At 51.8% G+C, this 25,452-nt stretch overlaps 2 protein-coding genes across 3 annotated transcripts in view; one reads left to right on the top strand and one right to left on the bottom strand.

The window, feature by feature from the left end:
- Positions 1-20,035, top strand: part of ABL1 (ABL proto-oncogene 1, non-receptor tyrosine kinase) — a 134,867-nt gene extending 114,832 nt beyond the window's left edge. Inside the window, exons 5-11 of one of the 2 annotated variants that reach the window (XM_081238217.1) lie at positions 5,239-5,323; positions 5,980-6,157; positions 7,986-8,170; positions 10,580-10,732; positions 11,929-12,018; positions 12,363-12,527; positions 14,769-20,035. In XM_081238217.1, coding sequence (XP_081094343.1) covers positions 5,239-5,323; positions 5,980-6,157; positions 7,986-8,170; positions 10,580-10,732; positions 11,929-12,018; positions 12,363-12,527; positions 14,769-16,486 — 2,574 coding nt within the window. In that variant the 3' untranslated portion in view covers positions 16,487-20,035. The remainder of the gene's footprint in view (positions 1-5,238; positions 5,324-5,979; positions 6,158-7,985; positions 8,171-10,579; positions 10,733-11,928; positions 12,019-12,362; positions 12,528-14,768) is intronic. The other variant, XM_081238218.1, reaches the window with a different exon arrangement.
- Positions 19,118-24,912, bottom strand: QRFP (pyroglutamylated RFamide peptide; the record flags this gene model as incomplete). The annotated part of the gene is given in 4 exon segments (XM_081237875.1): positions 19,118-19,402; positions 24,384-24,571; positions 24,574-24,619; positions 24,622-24,912. Coding segments are annotated over 4 exon segments (795 nt in total). The 5' UTR covers positions 24,898-24,912.
- Positions 24,913-25,452: the final 540 nt, after the last annotated feature.

Raw genomic sequence — 25,452 nt, 5'->3', positions numbered from 1 at the left:
CTCGAACCCGTGTCCCCTGCATTGGCAGGTGGATTCTTAACCACCGTGCCACCAGGGAAGTCCCAAGAGACTGTGTCATTTTCTAGACGTATATTAACCCAAAATAAGGTACTGAGCAACTGCTAAAGAAATTATCCCTCCTTCCACCCCACCCTGCACAAAAAACATCTGTACAGTATGTTTCCCACTTGGCAAATAAGATTAGTATCAACATTTGGGGCGTTCATCTCCACTACAGACATTGAGAGTTTGAGTGGGTTCTAAGTAGCAGTGATGGCTAACATTTATTGATTCTTACTACGTGCATGAGTCTGAGTGCTTTATGCTTTACAGAGAGCATCTCATTTAATCCTTCCAACCACCTTAAGAGAAGGCTACTGATGCTACCACCATTTAAGGTTGAGAAAACTGAAGCAGAGAGAGGTTAAGTAACTGACCTAGCGTTAGTTCCATGGCTAGCAGTGACAGAGCCAGGATTTGAACCTAGGCATCCTGCTCCAAAGCCCGGGTCTTTTTTAAAATTGTTACTCAGGTTCTGATTTCTCATATACCATGAAAAATATGCATAAACCACAGTTACACATGTTAAAAATCACCTTTTCCCCAACCCCCCGTTCACTTCCCTCACAGGCTGTAGCTACGATCTGCCTCTCTCTCGCAGACTACTTGGGAAACCCTTGCAGTTCTAGCCCGAGCTTTTGTTTGTTCAGCCGCTTCTCACCGAGCCCCTCTTTGTGCGGGACCACCTTGTCCTGGGTGTTTGGTATAGCGGGCCCTCAGTGGTCAGGACCAGACTCTTCTTAACCAGCAGGGGGAGCGAGCCCTACTTTCATCCACCACTGGGCCCTATACCTTCAGGGCAAAAGGAAGACCCGAGGAGAAAAGAAGGGAGCCCTAGGTTGGCCCCTATGGATGGGAAACTGGAATTACAACAAAGACCCCCTGACGGGGCCCAGCTAGTTGGAATTTTGACACTCTTCAGCAGGTCGTAGGCACGCACTCTCTTTGTTAAAGGCCGGATGTGCCTAAGAGAGCTGTCAAGCCCAGGAAGCCCCAAGTTTCAGATGAGCTGTATAGTACGTGTGTCAGTCAGTTTTCTTCCCTGAAGCAGTCGTGTACGTAATAGAATTTGGAAAGGTCGACTGTTAATCTAATTGTGTTATTAAAATGGACTCATACGCTAGCTGACAAATTTACTAAAAGAGCAGAAATCAACACTGTTGAAAAAAGTTAAAACTTAGCACTGTACTCAATTCTTTACCTATTTTTCCAATAGGTAATATATACACAGATAGCTTCCTCCACCCTTGGTTTTGGTGTCTTTCCAGAAACAGTCCACATGCACGTATCTTTCTTAACCATACGGCAGTGTGCTCTAGACACTGCTGCTCTCTACCCTCTGTTGTTTGCTTAACGTGTCTTGGCAGTTATTCCTTGACAGTACGTGTAAGGTGGCCTTGTTTTTGTATGGATATATTCTAATATCTCACCAGCCTTCAGTCGACGCTTGTCTTCGTCCCACTACTTTGCTGTTGCAAGCAGTGCACAGGGCTTCTCCTTGTGTGCACACGTGGGAGGGTGTCCTGTTAGGTCAGCTCAGAGTAGAGCTGCTGGATCAAAAAGCTCGAACCAATTTGCGCTCCACCACTGGTGTGGAGGAAGTGCCTGTCTTCCCTGCCCTCACCAACACAGTGTGTTTCGGTTTGGGTTTTATGTGTGCTGTTTTCCCCCGCAGCAGATAAGGGCTCCAGGACCGCATGAACACTGGGCCGTCACACGCGGTGCCTGTCACCTCACGGTGGGACGGGGGCTGTGCGCTGGGGAGAGAGGCCACTGCCACGTCGCAGTCGCTCGGGCAGCGGCTTCCCTTCTGGCCGTGGAGCTAGATACGGCCGCAGTACTGGGGGACCGGAGTCACGGGGGCTCCTCTGTGAGATTGTTTCCCGTGGACTTTTCACTTGAGCTTCACGTCCCCCACCTGGTTTGTGGACCATCCGCCTTCCTCGGTCTATAGCCCGGAAACCCATCTCTCCCACGTGTGGACCCTGGCCGAGCTGATAGGTGCAGGGTGGCACTTCGCTGTGCCTGTGACCTCGCTCCCCTGACATCGGGTAAGAACCGGAAGCATGTGGAAACTGATCTTAGACACGAGCCCAGCACTGCGGCCACGGGTCCCTGCTGAGAGGAGGCATGGAGAGGTCTAAAAGCTGTGCAGCGGCAGCGGGGCGCTGAGCTGTGTTTAAAAATAGTGTTCTTTTTTATGCTGTAGAATTCCTACCCTTGGGGATGAGGCCAGCGAGCAAAAAGGACGAAGCTGGTTAGAAAACACCTGTGAGATGTTGAGTCTGGAAGAATGTATCTTTGAGAAAGACCAAAAAGCCAGCGTTAATTAAAGAACCAGGCTGTCTTCCATACAAGCAGTGTGTTTAGTCTGCTTCTCAGGAGTAGAGATCAACTGTGTTAATAATAAAACTGAGTCCCACTGAGTGGGTGCTGACCGTGTTCTGGGCACTGCACTCGGCACTCTGTGCACGAGGCCAGATACTGCTGTTCTCTCCATTTGGTAGATGAGAAAACAAGTTCACAGATAATCTGTTATCTATTATGTAGGTAACTTACCATGGTTACACAGCAGCAGAGCTTGGTCGGTATAACTCACAATCATCCTCTTAACCTCTGTGCCAGCCAAAGCATTCGTCCACATCTGGCCAGGCCAGTCAGTCCTCATGAAGAGAGGGCAGTTGACCCAACTCCCCCGCTTGACAGACAAGACTGAAATCCACAGCTTTTATTCAGAGCGTTGCCTTTTGCCCTAATCATTCGGAATTACTTTTACTTTTACTATGTAAATGGAAGAAATCCTCTTCAGAAAGATGATGGAAATTTTTACAATAAAAGTAAAGGAATATAACAGGGATAAGCATCAGGGAAATTTCCAGTTTAACACAGCTAGAAATGTAGGATGCTGTTAGTCGTTTAAGTTATAAATTGAACCAGGTCTGATTCCAGCAGGGGGAGACAAGTTCACACTGACTGTCCTGAAAGAAAAAACAAGGAATTATTTATACTGTCCACACATCATGTGCGTGCGGTTCGTGTGTGTGTGTGTGTGTGTGTGTGTGTGTGAATGAAGAGAGAAAGGCAGAAGAGGGAAGCCTTTGAAAGCCATAGTGTTCCTTTTGCATGTCCATGCCTCTCAAGACCTAGAACATGGTTCTTGTAGAAAAAAGTCAGTAGTTACAAGAGCATTGTTACGTCGGAAGCGAGTTCACTGTGCGAGGCTCATTACGTGGTGCTTTAAATCTGGAAAGCTTCATTTGAGAGCTACTTTTTGAACATATTGTTGCCTGAGCAAGATTCTTAAAGGCCCTGGTCCTTACATGAGCAGCATTGAATCCCCTAGTTCTGGCAGGCACTTGGCTCTCCAGCCGTTGGCAGTAGTAGCGTGTCACCCCGGTGGCTCAGAGCACTCCACGCCAGAAACGGTATGGTCTTCTGAGCATGTTCAGGGGCAGGGAGGACTCCAAAGAAGTAAACAGCCAGTGAGGTGGTGGCAGAGATGTGTTCTTTTCCCACCCGTGCAGCTTGACACAGAGACTACCCAAGATGTTTACTTGACATTAGGAGCAGCTCACCATTTTTATTTATTTTTATTTATTTATTTATTTATTTATTTTTTCTGTGGTACGCGGGCCTCTCACTGTTGTGGCCTCTTCCGTCGCGGAGCACAGGCTCCGGACGCGCAGGCTCAGCGGCCGTGGCTCACGGGCCCAGCCGCTCCGCGGCATGTGGGATCCTCCCGGACCGGGGCACGAATCCGCATCCCATGCATCGGCAGGCGGACCCTCAACCACTGCGCCACCAGGGAAGCCCCAGCTCACCATTTTTAAAGAGCAATAAACTGTGTCTAAGTTTCAGTCCCATCGAGCTCTAAGCTAAGTGATAGCGGGCTGACACATCTCCTCACTGGTCATGCTTCGCTTGTAAACATGACTGACCAGAGCAAGACAGCACTAAGTAAAGGGTGACCCGTCCTCTGGAAGTCTTCCCCACGTGCCAGAGTAGGAACCGGCTAGCCACAGTGAGTAGGACACTTTAGCTCTTTGTTTCCCAAAGGGGCAGGTACAGTGTAAATAAAGCACCACATTTAACGTGCAGTTGATAAAGCTTCTCTTGGGGAATCTAGTTTTCCAGAAGCTCTCTCCCTATCTCCCATGCAGTCTTGCTCTTCAGACAGTCTCAGACTCCATGTTGAAACGTGGAGGGTGGGGTCCTGCTTCCCTTGCTGGTTTTTATAGCAACAGACTGTGTCATGTATCACCCACCCGCTTCTTGCTTTGATGGTCAGCTGCGAGGACAGTGGGTTCTTTAAGTCAAAAAGAGGTTAACTAAACCCACAGCCAGGCTCCTGCACACAGAGGCGACAAGAGCGCTCCAGACTGCTACGTGAGGAAGTGCAGAGACATTATCGCATCTGCTCTGGGCATTTGCTGATGTCTTTGTCTCCCCTTGGCGTTTAAATACCGTGAACTTGCCTAACACGTGATGGGTACTGATGATACTTGTGACGCCGTCGTTAGGGCAGCTGCTAGTGAAGATTATTTTAGAATCTGTGAGTACGTGACCTGACAGGTAGTGGTGATTGCTTCATTGAGAGCCCCCGGGGACCGCATTCTTAAGAAGTTCAGCATCCTCTCTTTCTGCCATATCTTGAGGCATCGTTCTTCGGTAGTGCTCTACATCTTTTTGTGTCATCAAGGCCTCTTCTCTTAAATCAAGTACATTTCGGATTCTTCAAGTGATTTTTCTTCTTTTTTATATTGAGCATTTTGGGAGGCCTTGGAAGCCAGCTAGCTGTTCCTTAGGGAACTGGCACCAAGTTTGTGGTATTTGCCTGTACACATCTCCCTTGCTCCCCACAAGCTCCACGGGTGACGGAAACAAGTATAGTCTGCATAGAGCCACCAGGGCAAGTCACCAGCGTATACAGCCAGCCTTGACGTAGTGCTCAGGGTGAGAGTTCCAAAGCTCAGCACCGAAGTGGAAAATTCTCTGTGCCGTTGGGGGTGATGATCGGGCCACCTTGGAACCTGACCGGAGCGATGTCGTGGTTGAGACTGGTGCACCGGGATGATCGTTCGTGGAAGCTCCAGTTTGTATTAACCATTCAGGTCAGACTTCCCCACTTCAGCACTTTCCTTGCTGAGATAACGTCATCACTTCTTTTTTTTCCTGCAGGAGGATACCATGGAGGTGGAAGAGTTCTTGAAAGAGGCCGCAGTGATGAAAGAGATCAAGCACCCCAATTTAGTGCAGTTACTCGGTGAGTGCTGGAGCTCTGGAGAGAGCGCCTCTTAATTAAACCCTCTGGGGTGACACAGGTGCTATGAGAGAAGAGGGGGGCGGCTCACTGCACTGAGGTTTCTGATTTGTACACGTGTCCCCCCGCAGCACCCAGCCCTTGGTAAAAGGAGGCCTGTGTGGGAGGGGGGCGTGTGTGTGTCCGTCCGTGTGCCCACGCGAGCGAGGGAGAATGTCATTACTTTAAATTGATACCCCAAAGCAGTCAAATGCAAATTGGCCTCGGAAACCTAAGAATTTCAAGGGTTCCTTCACGGAAGCGATTCTGTACGTAGACATATCCAATTGCGGGGAGGGGGTGGGTGGGCGGCGGGCGTTAAACTAACGGTGATTGAGTTTGTCTGATGTGGCCGGGCCTTTGCTTGTGAACTCAGTGGCAGCCTCTTCCTGTTGAAGTTCATTGGCTTGAGAGGAAGGAAAGAGCGGGGCCACGTCCCTCCCCCAGGAACATAATCTCAGCCCACCCACCAGCGCATGGAACCATGTTAGAACTCGGGCCCAGGACGCAGGGGCGGAGTCCGAATCCGTTTCGGAAGCCTTGTTCTTCAGGGCTCGTCTTCTGTGATCTGTGTTCGGTCGGGAGCAGGGCAGCACACTGAAGCCTTGTCTTGTTGGCAGGGGTCTGCACCCGGGAGCCCCCGTTCTATATAATCACTGAGTTCATGACCTATGGGAACCTGCTGGATTACCTGAGGGAGTGTAACCGGCAAGAGGTGACCGCCGTGGTGCTGCTGTACATGGCCACTCAGATCTCGTCGGCCATGGAGTACCTGGAGAAGAAGAACTTCATCCACAGGTAGGAGCCCGGCCAAGCTGCCCCCGCCACGGGCCTGTGGGGCGCGCGTGGGGCGCGGGCATCCTTCGACAGAAAGCCCCAACCTGCGAGGTCTTCTGGCTCAGCCTCTCGCTTCAGTGGTGGCAGCTCATCGGACCTTGGAGCAAAGGCAGACGCCAGGTTCCTGACGCCGCCGGCTTCGGGCGTGCATCCGGGACTAACTTCAGCCCGGCCCGGCCCGGCCCCTGGACCGCCAGAGCGCTTCATCCCCAGCCTGAGAAGTATTGAATACTTCACTTTGGAACCATTTTGGGCTGAGAGGAATATTGAATGAAGTTTATAAAAGGCGCCCCTTCTGATCATCACGGCTCCCTCCGGAGTACAGCGCTCATTGCCCCTCCAGGGCCGGGGTTCATCCTTTATGACCTCTTCCTGGGAGCCGTCGGCATTGCTTTTACACAAGCGCTCAGTAACAGCCGTGCGTGGGTTTTGTTTCTGTGCTGCGTGTTTTTCCTTCTCTTCATTATCGTTTCATTCTCCACTTAACTCGCTGTCATCTGGTTCAGGGATGTTTCCACGAGTGTCAGAACTGTATATACGTGGTTCTGAATTAAGCGTCTTTGCTGCTTTAAAGCCTGGAGCATTTTGACCTTCAAGTGTGCCACAATTATCTTGGTCTTTGCATTCTTGGCTGGTGGAAATGGCTTCCTAGCAAAGTGACGGCCTCTGCAGGACAGAGCCTGACGGGCTTTGCCGGAGTCTTTTACACAAGACGTTCTCCCCGCCACCATGGTGACCTTTCCTACCCAATTAACTCAAGTACGAAACCTGTACATGAGACTTCATAGTGAGGAGTAAGAGCAGCATGTGTGAGTTGCCGGCGGCTCCTTGTAAGACGGATTTTCTCTGCTCCATGAGAGCCTCTGCTTCAGATGCCCCTGTCACTCTAGAAAGTGAACCCTCTGAGGCTGCAGATTGAGATTCCTTGACTCCTCCTGGTTTGCCTTGCACGGCTAGGTTCCTTCTCTCTTCATTCAAGCAAACGTAAAGTGCTTTACCAGAATCCTATTAGGCACAACTCTCCTGTATTTCCTTCCCCTCTGATCGCTGATGATCAGGCTATCTTACGCAGCCGTCGCCTTAAGCTGGCGCGTCTTCTCATCCCTCATTCCGGTTTGCCTTGCGATTTCATGGTTAATGTCCGTGAACCAAAGATTAGACTCCTACTTCCCAGGGAGAATCAGGAGGCGAGAGGAAGCTGATTACACAGGGGAGAATTTATAGGACACGTTCGGATAAGCATCAGGAAGAAATAGGACGGTGGGAAGAAATACATTTGGGTAAAGGATGTCGTGGGCTTTTTTTTAAATTTTGTCCTATCAAGTCTGAATAGGACCAGCGAGGCTCAGTCTGATGTAAGCTTCTCAAGGTCGAGGCCTGGCCTATGCGTTTGTGCCCCGTGCCCGGCACAGAGCAGTAATAACTGAACGGACGCTTAGATGACACTGTTCTCCAGGCGTCAGTCGAAGTGCTTTACCTATTAATTCACTACCACTCACAACCACCCTAAGAAGTAAGCGCCGTCATTATCACCTTCATTTTATGGATGCCATAACTGAATCCGAGGGTGATTAACTTGCTCCAGGTCGTGGGGCCAGGGAGGCTGCTCCCTGTGCCACCCTCTGCGCGTGGGAGCGCGGTGGGTGCTGAGAGACGGGCGCTGCTCCCCAGGGGGCCCAGACTCCATCTTCCCATTGTCGGTATTGCGCCTTTATAGACAACGGGGGTGGACTTGTGAAGCTGGAAAGCTAGCTGGGAACTCTCACAGATTAACTTTATCCTTTCCCAGAGATCTTGCTGCCCGAAACTGCCTGGTAGGGGAAAACCACTTGGTGAAGGTGGCTGATTTCGGCCTGAGCAGGTTAATGACAGGGGACACCTACACAGCCCATGCCGGGGCCAAGTTCCCGATCAAGTGGACGGCACCCGAGAGCCTGGCCTACAACAAGTTCTCCATCAAGTCGGATGTCTGGGGTAAGGGCTGCTGCTCCGGTTTTGCCCTCGCCCGTGCGGGGTGGGGCTGTTTCCCTGTTTTTCTTTCTCTCCTTGCCTTTTCACTCCCTCTTTCTTGCTCTTTCATTTCTTTTTCACTACTTAATTCTCTTCTTTTTCATTTTAAAATCTTTTCTCCCCTATTTTCTGTCCAAAATGAAGTAAAAGTGAGCTTTTTTCTTCCCAAATAATTCAGATTAACTTTTCTTCCCCACTCACCATCTTTATGTCTTCACTCTTAGTTTGCTGCCTAGGTTTGCAGGGGCAGCCGGCCCACCCTGCAGGCACCCAGAGTCTGCCTCTGTGGAGAGAATGCTGTATAGTTTGGTTTGGGATTCAAATAGAATATTACCCTCTGAAGCCTCGTGTGACAGTATTTTATTTTTACTTTTTTGAAAAGAACTTTATATTATGCCAATTGTAAGCATACACTGAAGAAGACAGAGTTGCCTAATGCGCTCCAGGCATCACCCAGCTTTGCCGTCATCACCTCATGGTGTCTCTCATCCTGTACCCCTGCCCACCCCTCCGACCCTTGTTGTTTCAAAGCAGGTCCCAGACAGCATAATATCTTGTCCATGAATATTTCATATAAGTCTCTTAAAGATGACTTTTTTATTTGTATAACCACAAGTTGAGATTAATTTCTGAATATTATCAAATATCTAGTCAGTGTTCAAATTTCCAATGAAATCATAAAAGTCATGCTTTTTTGCTTTTTTAAAAAAATTATTTATTTATTTTTGGCTGTGTTGGGTCTTCGTTTCTGTGCGAGGGCTTTCTCTAGTTGTGGCAAGCAGGGGCCACTCCTCATCACGGTACGTGGGCCTCTCACTGTCGTGGCCTCTCTTGTTGGGAGCACAGGCTCCAGACGCGCAGGCTCAGTAGTTGTGGCTCACGGGCCTAGTTGCTCCGTGGCACGTGGGATCTTCCCAGACCAGGGCTCGAACCCGTGTCCCCTGCATTGGCATGCAGATTCTCAACCACTGCGCCACCAGGGAAGCCCTTTTTTTTTTTTTTTTTTTTTTTTAACAGTATGTTTGAATTGGGACGGAAATAGGAATCTCACAGTGCTATTAGTTGACAGTGGCCCTTAGGTCTCCTCTACAGTGTAAATTCCTTCTTTATCCCTCTGCGTCCCTTGCTAGTTATTTGTTGAAGAAATCCTGTCATTTGTTCTTTAAAGTCTCCCACACTCTGGATTCTGCTCACCGTACCCCTGTGGTGAGATTTATCATGTTCTTCCGTCTTCACTCTCCCTAGATAATGGGTATTTGGATCGAGACAGCTTGATCACGTTCGAGTTTGACTTGTTTTTCTTTTAGTAAGAGTACTTCATAGGATGGGGTGTACATTTTCATCAGTAGGCCCGTAATTCTTGATTTTCTCTCTTTGTCTAGATCTGCTGATTTATTAGGGGTTGCCAAATGATAATTCTCTAATTCTCATTCCTTTATGCATTTATTAGCTCAATACTTCTATAAGAAGAAACTTCTTCTCCCCTACTGTTTGGGTATAGTAGAGGTACAGTTCATACAGGAAAGATAGGATAAATGTTTGCTTCCTTCCAAATGTTTGCCATTATTTACCGGTTTCCACGATAACAGATTGGTTTCTTAATACCCTCCAATGGTGACCAGGTTTGTAGTGTTTTTCTTTTGTCATATTATTATAAGCTCTTGGATTTAAATATATTTGAGTATATTATTGATTAATCCACTGCAGTTGTTTTTTAAATTGATATTCAGACTGTCTCATCTTTGGCCAGTGGGGACTTCAAATCGTTCCTGGTCCTTTTGACAAAACCCTGTAGTCTTCTATAGCATCTCTGCTCTCTGGAATGATAAAATATTCCAGGTTCATTCTCTGTCCCAGACCTGAATCACCTGTTTCTCCAAGGAGTTCTGGTTCCTTAATGGGACCTGGAATTTCAACGATTCTGTAAGATTTGAATGAAATTTTTGGAGTTGGAAGGGCCCTTAGAGATAATCTCATGTACCCAGAAAGGAGAGGTGGCCTGTCTTAGGCACATGGCTAGTTGCTCACAGAGCCATGAGTAGTAATGGCCTCCTCAGTTCCAGTCCTAGGTCCCTTTCATCACATCTCCCAACAAGATGGCTAGGCTACCTGAAAGACCCTGGAGGGGCTGATCAGCCCAGGCCCCTTCTCTCCTTCTGTTTTAGTCGGTGGGAGTCAGTAAACGGAAAGCCTCATAGTCTGTCCTGTTCTCTCCGGGGCTGTTGGTAATTAAGAGCCGGGTAAAGTGTCAGTGTCTGACCTGCTTCTGAGGGGGTAACTTCTGATGTCTGCCGCACAGTTAACCAGTTTTAAATGCAGCGTAGTTAAATCTTACACATCTTGAACGATCCTGCTCTTTCTTTTTTCTTTTAGCATTTGGAGTGTTGCTTTGGGAAATTGCTACCTACGGCATGTCACCTTACCCAGGAATTGACTTGTCCCAGGTGTATGAACTCCTAGAGAAAGACTATCGCATGGAGCGCCCGGAAGGCTGCCCAGAGAAGGTCTACGAACTCATGCGAGCATGTGAGCCTTCCCCTGCCAGTTCTAGAAGTCTCTGTGGGCACTTTACATATACCCAGGGCAGGAGGATATATGTAAAGTAAAAAAATCGAAGTATTCCATTTCCTCTCTTCATTCCCTTCTTCAGAAGCAACTAATGTAACAGTTTGCTACCTTTTTTTTTTTCACTTTTTTCAGTATGCCTTTATTTACCCATAGTATTTTATGTGTGAGTGTTTTTTGTTTGTTTTGAATGCAAAAATGAGATTGATAGATACCAAACCTGGGTTTCTTATTAATAAATACAAATTTCTGGTATAGTAGGCAAATATTCCAGGTGACTTTTATCCACTCGTTCTTTTATATATATATGTATAAAAATTTATTCCCTCAACTTTTTTTTTTTTTTTTTTTTTTGCACTTAGCTGTGTAATAGGCATGTCTTTCCATGTCCGTAATTCAGAGCTTGTGCTCTTTCTCTCTCTCGCTCTCTCTCCCGCTTTCTCGCCTCGTGTCTTTCTTTATATAGCTGCCTGGCATCTATTACGTGATTTATTCATTCATCCAGTCATCTTTTGATGAACATTTGTTTGTTTTTTGCCATTATGAACAAGACAGGAACCAGCACCCTCATACATACATACCTCTGTGCGTTATGCTAGTACTTATAGAAGTTGAACTGTTGGTTCAGAGAGCCATGTGCATTTTAAGTTTTGATAGATTTTCTCAAATTGTTTTCCCAAAAAGTTTCTTTGAATTTATATTCTCACCCGAAACACGTGAGAGGGACCCTACGTCCTCACCTACACTGGGCTTATCAGGCAGTCCTTAATCCTCATTTTCACGTCTTTACTGATGAGGAATTCGGACTTCGATAACCATGAAGTAAGGGTGAGATAGGAAGCAGGCTACTTGGTTGAGTAATTTTCTACATTTGCTGGAGGCAGGTTGGGAAGAATATATTTGTAAATGTAGTTGTTGCTGTCAGCGTGTCCCTGGGATTTTATAATCCATATTCCTGCCAGTATCTAAAGTCTTCCCAAATTCTTAATGTCTGCAGCAGGGCACAGTGGCATTCATCACTTTAACTTGTCATAGCAAAAGATGGTTAGCAGGATTGGAATGTTGCTTTAATTTCCAGGGTTTTCCTTGAGAATTTCTCGTCCTCTGCTTGTTAGCAAGGCCTCATGGGTAGTCTGACTTGGGTCTCATCTGTCCAGGTTGGCAGTGGAATCCCTCTGACCGGCCCTCCTTCGCTGAAATCCACCAAGCCTTTGAAACAATGTTCCAGGAATCCAGCATATCAGATGGTAAAGTGCTGGTCCTTTGGGTGCCTGCAGTGGGGAGAGAGGTTGGGATGGGAGGGACGGCCGTGTGGGACCCAGCCCAGTCCTTCAGTCCGCTTCCTGCTAGAGTGCGTGGGCCAGCAGCTTACCTGAGACCAGAAAGCTGGGCGGGGGGTGGCCCTCTGTCTCTTGCAGCCAGGGTTCTGAAAACTACTCAAGTACTATTTCCTCAGGATGTGTATCTCTTTTCTGTAACTGTGTATAGATGACTACTCTTGTCTTAAAAAGAAAAAGAAAACCAACATACCAAAATGACGTCGTTACTGATGACTGCTGGTTTTGTTGTTGATTTTTTTGGTGGTTCTTAGAAGTGGAAAAAGAATTGGGGAAGAAAGGCATGCGAGGGGTTGCAGGTACTCTGCTGCAGGCCCCAGAGCTGCCCACCAAGACGAGAACCTCCAGGAGAGCTGCCGAGCACAAAGACGCCCCCGACGTGCCCGAGACGCCCCACTCCAAGGGCCCAGGAGAGACTGGTACGTCCTCACCACCCGCACCCGCCTGAGGCCTGGGGGAGTCGACCCTCAGAGCCAGTGCAGGCAGATGGGAAGCAGTGAGTGGAAACTGCACAGAAAGACAGGCAAACCCCGTGTTAGTGGCCCAGCTTCGAAAAGAGGAAGGTTCTCCTTTTCCTACAGCAATCCCCTGCCCCGTCATTTAGGAGCCATCGGCTTAGGCAGTGGTGCTTATGAAACCTACTAAGAACAAACCCACCTCTTCATGTATTATTCACAGCATTTGTGGTTGCTCTAGCGGCAGATGCAGCAATAATAAAATATTGAACCAAACGAAGAGCAGCTCGTTGTAAAAGCACTGATATGAAAAACTCACTGGCACTGACGCAGCCAGGAGACACCTGTGGAGAGCTGGTGTCCCCCTCATGGTCTCTGAGAAGAGACTGTTTCTGGTGCTGTTCCCTAGACTAGCGAGGGCAGTGGGAGCGGTGAAAAAGGGCTCTCAAGATGTTAGCAGGAGTAGCATTAGCAAACACTGATCCAGTGCTTCCTATGTGCCGGGCCTGACTCTAAGCGAGACTGTTCTGATTTAGCAGTTCCCCCAACAAAAAAAAAAAAAGAAAAAGAAAAAATACAGAAGCCTCGGTTCTACAGCAGACCAACTGAATGGAGGTGTCTGAGGTGGGCCCGGCATCTGGGTGATGGTCTGATGGGCCACACGCTGGGTGAATGGGAAGGAACAGGACAAAGCCAGACTCTGTAGACCCCATGATTCCCAATTTTTTTCATCATGTACCCATATTAATTTTAAAAAGTTGAGGGTGGGAGGGAGGGAGACACAAGAGGGAAGAGAGATGGGGACATACGTATATGTATAACTGATTCACTTTGTTAGAGAGCAGAAACTAACCATTGTAAAGCAGTTATACTCCAATAAAGATGTTAAAAAAAAAAGTTGAGTGTGCAGGTCTTATACATAGGTACGTGTATGTACTACTGCACAGACATGTATACTATAAAATATAGCAAAAATATACACTTGAAAGGTTTACATAAGAAATGAACCTAAATTAGAGTGCGTTCTTGGCGCGCCCTCGGACCGTCTTGCTCACCCCACTTTGACAGCATGTAGACTATCCAGAATCTGGCCCCTGCGTCCTTCTGTTAGTGGTCCTGATTTCAGGTCATGGAACGGTGTGGGGAGGAGAGGCTGCTATGAAAGCTTGCAGCTTATTAAAAGCCCACTGATAAGCAGTCGTGTTCGTTTATGCCCATCAGTATTCCTCTGAGAGGTATTTTGATACGTGATCTCATGGTGAGCCAAGAGTGTCAATTAGCTGTTCAGCCCTGAAGTAGAGCTGTGCAGAATTCATCAGAATTTCACTTTCTTCACCTTCTTCCGCTGGATGAAGGTTTGGGGAGGTCCTTGGCTTCCCCTGATTCAGAAGCCCCGTGTGCCGCCTGGTGTTCTCACAAAGGCCCCCCGCTACCTCAGCTTTGAGTTAACAGGGCGCTGACGGCAGCCGCGCTCGCCGCCGCCCTCGGAGGGAGAGTTCTGTCATTCACTCGCGGGGAGCTTGGCAACAGCAGAAGGATTTCTTAGGAGCTATTATTCATATTTAAAGAATGCCCATTTAAAAATTTTAAAAGGTCACCCATCTTGTTTCCCAAGCATAATGGCCCATTGTCACTGCACCCTGTGGTATGTGGCCCCTTCCCTCCTGACCACCCTCGTGGGAGCCTCAAGCGGCTGACTGGTCTGAGAGGCACAGGTTCTGACCCTGGGCTTGGCCTTGTCATGCTTTTTACTCTCCAGATAGTGGTGTTGAGGGGACTCTGCTACTTTAAAGGAAACCGGCAAAGAGATGAGGGGACTGGGGGTGTCCCCGCTTTTTGCTGGGCTGTCTTCAAGGAGAGAGGCCTAAGCTTTTCCTAATAATAGTACCAACAACAGTGACAAGTTACTGAGAAATTTCGTGCCAAGAGCTGTGACGGCTCCACGTTCGTTAGCGCATTACATTCTCACAGCAGCGCTGTAGATAGGTTTAATGTCCTCCGTGTTATAGATGAGAAAGCCGAGGATGAGCGGAGAGAACTAACTCGCCCAGGTGGCTGGCAGCGGGACCGCACGCAGGCCTATCAGAGCCCAGTGCCCGGACCCGTGGCTGCTCTGTAGGAACAGGCCGGCCGGTCCAGGCAGCTTCCCCGCGCACTCAGTCGCCTTTGGCCTGGAGTCATTAAACTCTTCCCCATGTGTTTCAGATCCTCTGGACCACGAGCCTGCTGTGTCTCCATTGCTCCCTCGAAAAGAACGAGGTCCTCAGGATGGCGGCCTAAATGAAGACGAGCGCCTTCTCCCCAAAGACAAGAAGACCAACTTGTTCAGTGCCTTGATCAAGAAGAAGAAGAAAACAGCCCCAACCCCTCCCAAACGCAGCAGCTCCTTCCGGGAGATGGACGGCCAGCCGGAGCGCAAGGGGGCCCCTGAGGACGAAGGCCGAGACATCAGCAATGGGGCGCTGGCGCTCGCGCCCGCGGACGCGGCCGAGCCAGCCAAGTCCCTAAAGCCCAGCAGCGGGGCTGGCGTCCCCAATGGAGCCTTCCGGGAGTCCGGGGGTACAGGCTTCCGGTCTCCCCACCTGTGGAAAAAGTCCAGCACGCTGACCAGCAGCCGCTTAGCAGCCAGCGAGGAGGAGAGCGGCGGCAGCTCCAGCAAGCGCTTCCTGCGGTCCTGTTCCGCCTCCTGCGTGCCCCACGGGGCCAAGGACACCGAGTGGCGGTCGGTCACGCTGCCTCGGGATCTGCAGTCCACGGGCAGACAGTTTGACTCGTCCACGTTTGGGGGGCACAGGAGCGAGAAGCCAGCTCTGCCTCGGAAGCGGGCAAGTGCTTCCGAGAACAGGTCTGACCAGGTGACCAGAGGCACGGGCACGCCCCCCCCGAGGCTGGTGAAGAAGACCGAGGAAGCAGCCGACGAGGTCTTCAAAGACGCGGCTGAGTCCAGCCCGGGCTCCAGCCCTCCCAGCCTGACCCCAAAACTCCTCCGTAGGCAGGTTGTGGTCGCGCCTTCCTCTAGCCTTCCCCACAAGGACGAGGCTGGGAAGTCCAGTGCCTTGGGGACGCCTGCTGAGCCGGTGACCCCCACCGGCAGGGCAGGGCCAGGTGCTTCTGGAGGAACCAGCAAGGCCCCTGCCGAGGAGTCCAGAGTGAGGAGGCACAAGCCCTCCTCCGAGTCCCCAGGGAGAGACAAGGGGAAATTGTCCAAGCTCAAACCCGCCCCACCGCCCCCTCCTCCAGCCTCCGTTGGGAAAGCCGGGAAGGCCTCCCAGAGCCCGAGCCAGGAAGCAGCCGGGGAGATGGGTGCCAGCGGGAAAGCAAAACCCATGGCTCTGGTTGTGGATGCTGTGAACAGTGACGCTGCCAAACCCAGCCAGCTGGGAGAGGGCATCAAAAAGCCCGCGCTCCCGTCCATGCCAAAGCCCCAGTCGTCCGCCAAGCCCGCGGGGACCCCGACCAGCCCAGCCCCTGCTCCCTCCGTGTTGCCATCAGCATCCTCTGCCCTGGCAGGGGACCAGCCGTCCTCCACTGCCTTCATCCCTCTCATATCGACCCGCGTGTCTCTTCGGAAAACCCGCCAGCCTCCGGAGCGGATTGCCAGCGGTGCCATCACCAAGGGCATGGTCCTGGATGGCACCGAGGCCCTGTGCCTGGCCATCTCCAAGAACTCTGAGCAGATGGCCAGCCACAGCGCCGTGCTGGAGGCCGGCAAGAACCTCTACACGTTCTGCGTGAGCTACGTGGACTCCATCCAGCAAATGAGGAACAAATTCGCCTTCCGCGAGGCCATCAACAAACTGGAGAACAATCTTCGGGAGCTTCAGATCTGCCCGGCGACAGCGGGGGGCGGCCCGGCGGCCAGCCAGGACTTCAGCAAACTCCTCAGCTCCGTGAAAGAGATCAGTGACATCGTACAGAGGTAGCAGAAGCCGGGCGTCGGGAGCCTGCAGTGCGTGAGGGCTCCCCCGTGCCCGTGACGCTGGCTGAGAGAGGACCAGTGAGCTGGGACCTTGGCCCAGGAGCTCTGCGCCGGGCAGGGCCGAGGCCGCCGTGGAGTGCAGCCCTACTACCTATGTCATGGCCCCGCTGTTGTCCTCCTGCACTTGCCTTCTCCTCAGCCCGGGCTCCCTGAGCCATCTGTCCGAGTTCTATCTGTGGAGTTCCTGCTCTGTGGACTGCACGCCAGCCTCCTTCCCACATCGTGCTTCAAAACTGAGCTCTTGGGGGCAGGTGGGAAGGCGGATGAGCACTCCCTTTTTCATCTGTCTTTCTGGAGGACCTCCCCTGGCTATGCCTTCACCTCCATTTCACCCCAAGACGAGTACCCCGCATGGGAGCTGTGTCGCCAAGGCCTTGGGAACGGTCACCTCCACTCACCCTGCGCAGAGAGGTTGTGCACTCATCTTCCTCGGGCCTCCTGTGCCGAAGACGCGTTTCCAGAACTGCATCTTGGGAAGTGCTGCCAGCTGGCCACCCTGCCCTCCACTGCTGCCGCGGGCTGGTGCCCTCACCATTTCCTCACGTGAAGGACAGCTCTTGATTTGGGGGGTAGAACAGGGTGCTAAAACCAACCAGCCTCCGGGTCCTGGGACAGGTGGGGAAGCTGAGGAGGCCCGTGATGTGGGAGAGGCTCCTTGTCATTCGCTCTCTCCATGTCCTTAGAGCCCAGTTCCCGGCTCTCTTGTGACATGCACTGCTAATCCTGGATAGAAAGCTTGAGTCTTAAGGGTAGCAGGGTCGCTGGTCAGCATACAGGGGCTCCAGAGGCGGGAGGGGTGGCGGTGGGTGAGCAGCTGCTGCCGAGATAGCCCAGGGCTGGGCCGGTCTGCGGTGAGCGCAGGGTTACCTTCCTTCTGAATTTCCAGGTGCCCTGAAAAGGCGCTTGGTCTCGCTTTCCGACTGATCTCTTTCCGCTCTGTTGTCCTCCTCTAAGGCAAAGCAGATGCTTGCAGGGCTCTTTCCCTGGTGACAAGCCAGTCTTCAGCTTTCTGGAGTTCTTGAAGCCTTTCAGAACTCGGCCCTCAGCACAGCTGCCTCCGATACAGAAGGAGCTGCCATTGGGCGCCAGTGCACGCAGAGGAGGAAAGGGACTGGAGCACCCAAGCCCAGCCAGTGTTGGCTGCACCCTGACGGGCACATGTCTTATTTAATTACCACGAGCAACACTTAACCTAATGTTTCGGTTGGGCTCATCAGGGATGAAGAAAATCACAAACAAATGAACCCCCAGAAAGGGTCTCAGAGAGCAACGTAATCTCCCCCAGGCTGTCCAGGACCAGGCTCATAGGGCAGGAGCCCAGTGTCCTTGACCTTGACCTAGAGCGGCTGCTGAAGAGCAGGCTGATGGGCACCTGTCTGGGCCTCGCCGCGCTCAGGAGCGCCCCCTGGAGAAACCAGGAGGAAACCACCTTCCGCTCCCCAGGCCTCCCAGGGCCCGTGACCTGCACAGGCCCGATTTTTACGCTCATCACCTAAATTTGTATCTTATTTCTCTGGTAGAGGTGGTGTCCTCTGAGTCGTTTTATGCTGTTTTCACAGCACGTCACCTCTTTGCCCCCCAGACTGCTGTGCTACACAGACCGAGGGAGGTGCCAGAACACCGCCAGTGGCCTTGCAGACAAAGCAGAACAAAGCCCACCCAGGTTCCCTCCACTGCCTGTTTCTGTGAGGTACTGGTCTCTTCTTGTTCACATGATGTGCCACTATATTTTGCATTTATACTTTGGTATTACACTCTTTTTATAGACTTGCTCTTTTATAAATGATGTGTAAATAGTTTTACACCGTCCAACCTTCCGGAATGCCTATGGTGTCTTTTTTTTTTTTTCCAGTCCAATACATTTTGTTTCTGTATGTGACTCTGTTTTTTGAATCCACGTCTCTCCTCCGTAGTATTTTTTAAATAAATGTTTACAACACTAGCACATGGGCAGGTTGCTTTGGTCTGCAGTTCCTCCCTGTTGGTCAGAGCCGTGGCGTGCGTGTGGGCAGGGAAGGGGTCAGGCTTTCCTGAAGGGGCCGGGGTCTCCGTGTTGGGTCTTACAGAATAGAATGATCCCGCATTGGCCGTTTCACAAGCCTGTCCTCATCTCAGGCCCTTCCTGTGCCCTTGACACCTACCTGCCAGCAGCCTGGCTCTTGGCGGCGGCACTGAGAGTGGGCTGTGCCACCTGTCAGGCCGTCAACGGTGTCACTGAAATGGGGGAAGGAGGTCACGTCCCAGATGTCTCTCTGGCCTGAAAGGGTTAATCCCTCCCCAAGTGCGTTCTTTCTCTTTACATTTGAACTCACTTTCAGCCACTGTCATCAGTCCCCAAAGCACCCCTCGCTTGTGTTTGACGCACCGGGCATCATATTTCTTTGTGTGGATGAGGAAGAACAGGGTGTGCTGGCCCGGGCCGGGCTGTGACCTCTCCCAAGGGGACTGTCGGGGGGGGTGCTGATGAGTCCTCGTCTTGGTCTCCATTTAACGCCAGCTGGCAGCTTGGAAAGTGGAAGTCGGGGGGAGTGAGTAGCACCCTCTGATAATGGTACTTACTAAGGCAGCAGCCTTGTCAGAGGATACGGATCCTGTCCACCAAAGCACATTGAAGAGCACGGTTCCGTGAAGCCTCTTCCCCAGAGACCTCGGCAGCGCGCTGGGCTGCACGTCGGGCGGCGCGCTCGAGCCAGAGCTGCAGACGGCCCCCGGGACCCACTTCTTCCCTCGTTGCAGAGGCAGGACCCAGGCCCAGGCCGCAGAGTCTGTTAGTGGCTGAACCATCACTTGACACCAGACCTCCTGAGTCCAGGGCTTTTCCACAGGCAACACGCTCTTCCCTGGAGTGACAGCTCGCAATCTGAAAGAGGGCGTTGAGCGATTACGTTGACAGCCACACTGACGTGGACCCGTCACGGAATCCTCACGGCAGCCTCTTAGGCAGGTGCGTTGTCCCGTTTTCCCCACGCTCTACGACTGGAGTTTACTTGTCCAGCCATACATAGCTCACACGCGGTGAGGCCGGGACGCAACCTCGTATACACGCTAGCCACCTTGGCGGCTGTTCCGGTGTGAAATAAGGGTCTTAGAAGACTCTTCTCCAAAGTGAGAATCTTCCATGAGTCTCACCTGAGCCCAAGAAACTTACTTGGGTCTAGCCATGCTAGGACAGTGGTCCTTAACCTTTTTTTAGGTCACAGAAACCCTTGAGGACCAAATGAGGACTGCGGATTTAGCCCCAGGAAGACGTACCCATGTGCGCACACAACGGTGTTCAGAGAATTCTGAGTCCTGCCCTCAAGGTCCAGAACCGAGGAGTGAGTACCCGAGGGCCAAGCCCACCGAAGGCGGGCAGCTGCTGTGGATAGTGCTACCGCAAAATACAAGCCTCGAGTGTCAAAGTTTTAAAAACAAAACACTTGCTCTTTCTGACCACGGAATGTAAAATAGACAGCTAGTGGGAAGCAGCCGCACAGCACAGGGAGGTCAGCTCAGTGCTCTGTGACCACCTAGAGGGGTGGGATAGGGAGGGTGGGAGGGAGACGCAAGAGGGAGAAGATATGGGGATATATGTATACGTATAGCTGATTCACTTTGTTACACAGCAGAAACTAACGCACCATTGTAAAACGATTATACTCCATTAAAGATGTTAAAAATATATATATACATAACAAAAAAAACCCCAAACACTGAAGAACCCCAAACGGAAAACAACCCAAGGTCATGAAGAGCAGGAAGGATAGGTACGCGCGGGGTGTTCACTCCGTGGAATGTCGGGGAGCGGTGGGGTGGGACAAACTCGCCCCACTCCATGGTGTGTCATGCCGGGCAGCCGCCAGGCGACATGATGATGTGTCAGCTCCCATGTACTTCAATGGGCATGTAGTCTGGTGTAGAAGTCAGGGGCGGGTGATCGGGGTACGGGAAGGAGGCTCATGCCTGGTCGGGGCACAAGGGTGCTCTGGGGGCAGGTGATGTCCTCTTGCTTAGTCTGGGTGGTGCTGGCTAATGGGTGTGTCACTTGGTGAAAACTCATCAGACTACACTTAGAATTGGGGCACGTTCTGGATGTGTGTTATATTGCGATGAACGTTTTCTTAGAATGACAGCTCACACCTGAGTGCTTTTAGCTATTATAGACGCGCTCTGCATGACTACGTGAAACACCCACACCTTTTTTTTTTTTAAATGAGGGAGGTTCTGTCACTGTCTTCAGTTAACGGGTGAGAAAGCTGGCTTCAGAGATGTGAAGCAGCTTGCCCGAGGTCACACAGCACGTGCCAGCTTAACATCTGCTGTGCCAGACAAATTTGTTGATGGTCCAGATGGCCACAGCATGACTAGCAGAGACCTGGGCTCCAGGGCCAGGCTCCTGCCTTCATCATGGAAGAGAAGAAGTCAGAGTTACAGCTAGCCCAGCTTTTTGGGTGTCGGGGATAGTTTATAGACAGGGTTCCCAAACTGAGTGCTCTGGGGGATGGATTTCTAAATGTCATCTTGGTACAGAAGGCATCAGGTGGGATAAGACTGCCCAACCACAGTATCCCCTGCCTGTGTCTGCCCTCCTCCCTGGTCGCCCACCATCTTGGGTGGGGCCCCAGCTCCCTGCCTGGAGGGTGAAAGCCCCTTGCCTGGGTCGGGGTCTCCAGTGGAGTGTGTCATACAGCATCTTGGGCACCAGCGCCAAGTTAGGATGAGGTGGCCTCTTGTTTACTACAGCAGTACCCTGATGGCTTGCTGGCCACACAAATCTCTTTTTTTCTTAGACATTTTTATTAACATTTCAAACATAGAAGAAAATATAGACAAATGTTCCCCATCCATTTTTTTGTTTGTTTGTTTTTGGAGGGGGGGTTTGCAGTACGTGGGCCTCTCACTGCTGTGGCCTCTCCCATTGCGGAGCACAGGCTCCGGATGCGCAGGCTCAGCGGCCATGGTTCACGGGCCCAGCCGCTTTGCGGCATGTGGGATCTTCCCGGACCGGGGCACGAACCCGTGTCCCCTGCATCGGCAGGTGGACTCTCAACCACTGCGCCACCAGGGAAGCCCTCCCCGTCCGTTTTAGTAGCTAAATACCTTGAGATCTACACACCAAGATGAAACCTTTTTTGTGTCTTGAATGTATAAAATGGGTGAATGCAAATAGCTCTCGGGTGCCTGGGCTGGAGGAGAGAGCACGGCCACGCCAGGTGGAGCGGGCCTGGTGGCCCAGGGGAGCTTCATCTCCCCGCTTGCAAAATAAGTGTTTTCCGAAGAGCCTCACCTTCACTAATCTGGGGAGTAAACTTCCCCACCAAGAAGAGAGCGAGGGTGTGGGGTGGCACGAGAGGCCCCCAAACCTTGGCAGAGCCAGTAGGGTCGAGAGGGCTGGGGGGTAAAGAGGAAATTGAGCTAAATGTAGTGGGAGTGGATCTAACAGATCAATGCCCTCAGCAGTGTGATTGCTCTGATTTCCAGGGTTATTGAGCTCAAATATACAAGCCACTGGGAAGAACAGCTTTGTTGTTGATTTTTGTTCAGTGATGAAAAAAGCCTAATGACGGGATATCCTCTGCTTTGAAGGCTCTCCCCCTCCCCGCTTTATCTCAGATTTCTCCATCAAGGTTAATCTAATCCTACTAAATTAAAAACCAGCCAGTGTACACCCAGAGCGGGTGTAAACACATGCAGGAGTGTCTCCACCTTGGTGACCTCCGAGTTCTCACAATTAGTGACTACAGGGGTGGCTCCTTTTGTCCTAAGAGTAGAAGTTGGCGAGAGAACGTCAGCCAGGGGACCTTGCCGTCCCTCCGCCCTTGGCCTCTGGTCTGTTCTGTTTCACCTGGTCTTTCGTGAGCACGTTCTCTGGCTTCTTTGTGTGTATCAATGAGCTAAGGGATGGGGTGATCCAGGTTGCTGCCCCCGCACCGCCCTTAACAGAGTGGAACTGAGCACGTGCTTGGCTGAGAGCCCGGGCTGGGATCATGCTTCCTTCATCCGGCCACCCTGTATTGTACAGTCTCAGCACCAGGGCTGTTCTTTATGGACACACTGGGGCTCGTTTTCTTGAGATTTGCCTTCCGTGGCTTGAGGGCTGAGTGTCTGCCTCTTTCACCAACAGACAAAGACCCACCCCTGTCAGTCTGTCTTGTGAGCAGGAGGCATCCTGGATCATCCCTTCCTCGACAGTGGCAGAGGACAACGGAGCATGATGTGCCTCCCAGACTCAGTGTCACTGTCTGGCCCCCGTCACAGCGGCCCTGAGCCCCAGGGCACGTATACCAAGGCATCGGGGGGAGCAGGGAGGAGCCCCAGGAGAAGGCAGCTCGCCTCAGCATAAGGTGATGTTCTGACTCCCGTCCCATCTCTCCAGCCCATTTCTGCTCCCCAGTCAGCCCGCCTCTTTTGTGGCTCAGATCCATCACCCTTTAATGAAGTGGCTTTCTGGCTGTCGAGGACTGAGAGCTGCTACTGGGGAGTATAAGTCTCTGATAGAATGGAAAACACTGTGAAATGCTCCAAGGTGCCAAGCTGGGCCCTGCCCGGTGTGGCTCTAAAAGGCTAATAAAAATCTACCAATTAATTGTGACAGCTCAATGGAAAATTATTCAGTTGTGAACAGGGACAAGCCATAGCTCAAAAGGAGGAGGGGAGATGTTGCCATGGGAACATCAATACAGGTTCCCATCTCAGCAATTGAAGCCAGCCTAGGAGTGAGCAGCATCAGACTGCTGTATCTGACTCGGGATGGGATGCAGGACACAGCAAAGCAGCGTTTGAAAGAGATGCTGTGCCTCCCGCCCGGGCTGCCGCCACTCCAGGCCCAGCGCCGGCTTCCCTCGGGGTAGAGAAGCTGTTTTCAGAATGCTCCCTGCTTTGAGAAAACCAGGGAGAGAGCAATCTAGTGGGAGAGGAACACGCACTTTGTGTGTGTTTCCCTATACTTTTGGCCATGGGTAGTTTACCAACTGCCAATTAAGGGGATGCTGGGAGTAGTGTGTGGGTACATGCAACACGATCTCCATCTCCCCAAAGTTAAGGCACTTGCAGCTCAGGAAAGCGAAGTTCCTGGGACACAGAGGACCTGTAGCCAAGAGTCAGGCGGGCTTTCCCTTACAGTTTTGCAGTTGTTACAACTTTTATTTCAAAAGATACAACACATTCATCGTCTGAACATTGGAAATGCAACCTTGCTACAGCAAAACTGTATTCCTTCCTCGTTCATCTCCCACGGGACTCTTGGCTTGGCAAATGCTGCACCACCGAGAAGGACAGTTGTCAGAAGGGGATGGGCAGGTGGTTCCAAATGGCATCTCAACACCAGCGGGATGAGGTTTTCTTGCCTGGGGGATGTTGTGTTAATGGAATGGAGAACAAGATTTCTTTTTTCCACTGTTAACTTTCAGAACCATACTCTGTGCCCAGCGGAATGTGCTCGCTCACAGTTGCACTTTGGATGTCAACCACAGACGTCCCAATGGAGGCGGTCAAAACTTTGATTATCCCACTGTAATCGCTCAGTCCACCGACCTTCAACTCGGGGCCAGCACGGCCAGCTCTGCCTATTCATATTCACGGCCCAACGGCATCCTCAGGCATCCTCGGCTCCATGCCACCCCGGCCAGGGGACTGCTCAGAGCCAGTCCCCCAGCGGAGGGGGCTGAAACACAACAGTCCGCCAGGGAGCTACACCAGCAGCAGTGTTCTCTTCTAAACCGGGACTTGCTTTTGGTCACCTCCTTTTTGACACCATCCAGAATTTTGCTTCAGCAAAGTTGGAAATCAAAAGTAAGCACCCACCTAACCAAACCCACCGCTATTATAATTCCTGTTATAATTCGTTATACTAATACCCACACCTTCTCAGCATCTTGGTCTTTGAGGCTCGAGGAGAAGATGGGAATGGAAACGGCGGGGGGGGGCGGGGCGGCTCGCGGAGGAGCCCTTTCTGGGGTGCTCTGGCCCCTTCTCCCCCGGCCGAAGCGGAAGCTGAAGCCGCCTTTCTTCCTGCTGTAGCCATTGAGCTCCTCTGCCCGGGTCCCTAACAGCCACCAGCTTTCTCGCCGTCACCCAGAGGGAAGCCGCTGGCCTCACTCCATCATCCTGCTGCCGCCCGAGCCTCAACGTGAAGCCGGCACATGCTCTGCCCAGCGTCGGCGGCTCCTTGGCCATGACGCACAGGGCGTGTGGGTGTGGCGCTCTCGGCCACCCAGGGGAGCCCCAGGGGACGTGGCGTCCCCCCGCCAGGTCGGCCCAGCTCATTTCGCCTCCGATGCCACCCACGGCGTCCACGGGCTCTTCTGTGTCCAGCAGAGGAAAGCAGGCGCCCAGCGGCAGGAAGAGGAGGTAGGGCAGGGAGTAAGGGCTCGTCATCTGGTCCCCAGGGGGGAGAGAGGAGGGTGACACGCTCCACTCCTGGGCCACAGCACACTTCCCAGGGCCCAGGCAGCCAGCAAAGGCGTAAGCTGCTGGGGCTTCCCTGGTGGCGCAGTGGTTGAGAGTCTGCCTGCCAATGCAGAGGACACGGGTTCGTGCCCTGGTCCGGGAGGATCCCACATGCCGCGGAGCGGCTGCTGAGCATGCGCGTCCGGAGCCTGTGCTCCGCAACGGGAGAGGCCACGGCAGTGAGAGGCCCGCGTACCGCAAAAAAAAAAAAAAAAAAAAAAAGGCATAAGCTGGTGGCTCGGCTGAGCCCAGCTCGCAGGCAGCGAGAGGAAGTGTCACCCTGTCGGGGGACCGGCCTTTATTGTCTCAGCAGGCTCAGGAGCCGAGCGCACCAATTAGGCTGGTGCTCCCTCTCCTGCAGTCTTTGACGGCCTTGGCAACTGAGCACTCTTAACACCGCTGCTGCTGGGATGGCTTACAGGCAGCCCCGGGAGAGCCGAGCAAATTTGGGCTCATTCTTCCTGTATTATAATTACTGATTCT

This window comes from Mesoplodon bidens (genome assembly GCF_964165515.1).
Source record: "Mesoplodon bidens genome assembly, chromosome: 6".
Taxonomy (NCBI): Eukaryota; Metazoa; Chordata; class Mammalia; order Artiodactyla; family Ziphiidae; genus Mesoplodon; species Mesoplodon bidens.
Note: the sequence above shows the minus strand (reverse complement) of the source record. Positions and strands in the feature narration are given on the sequence as shown.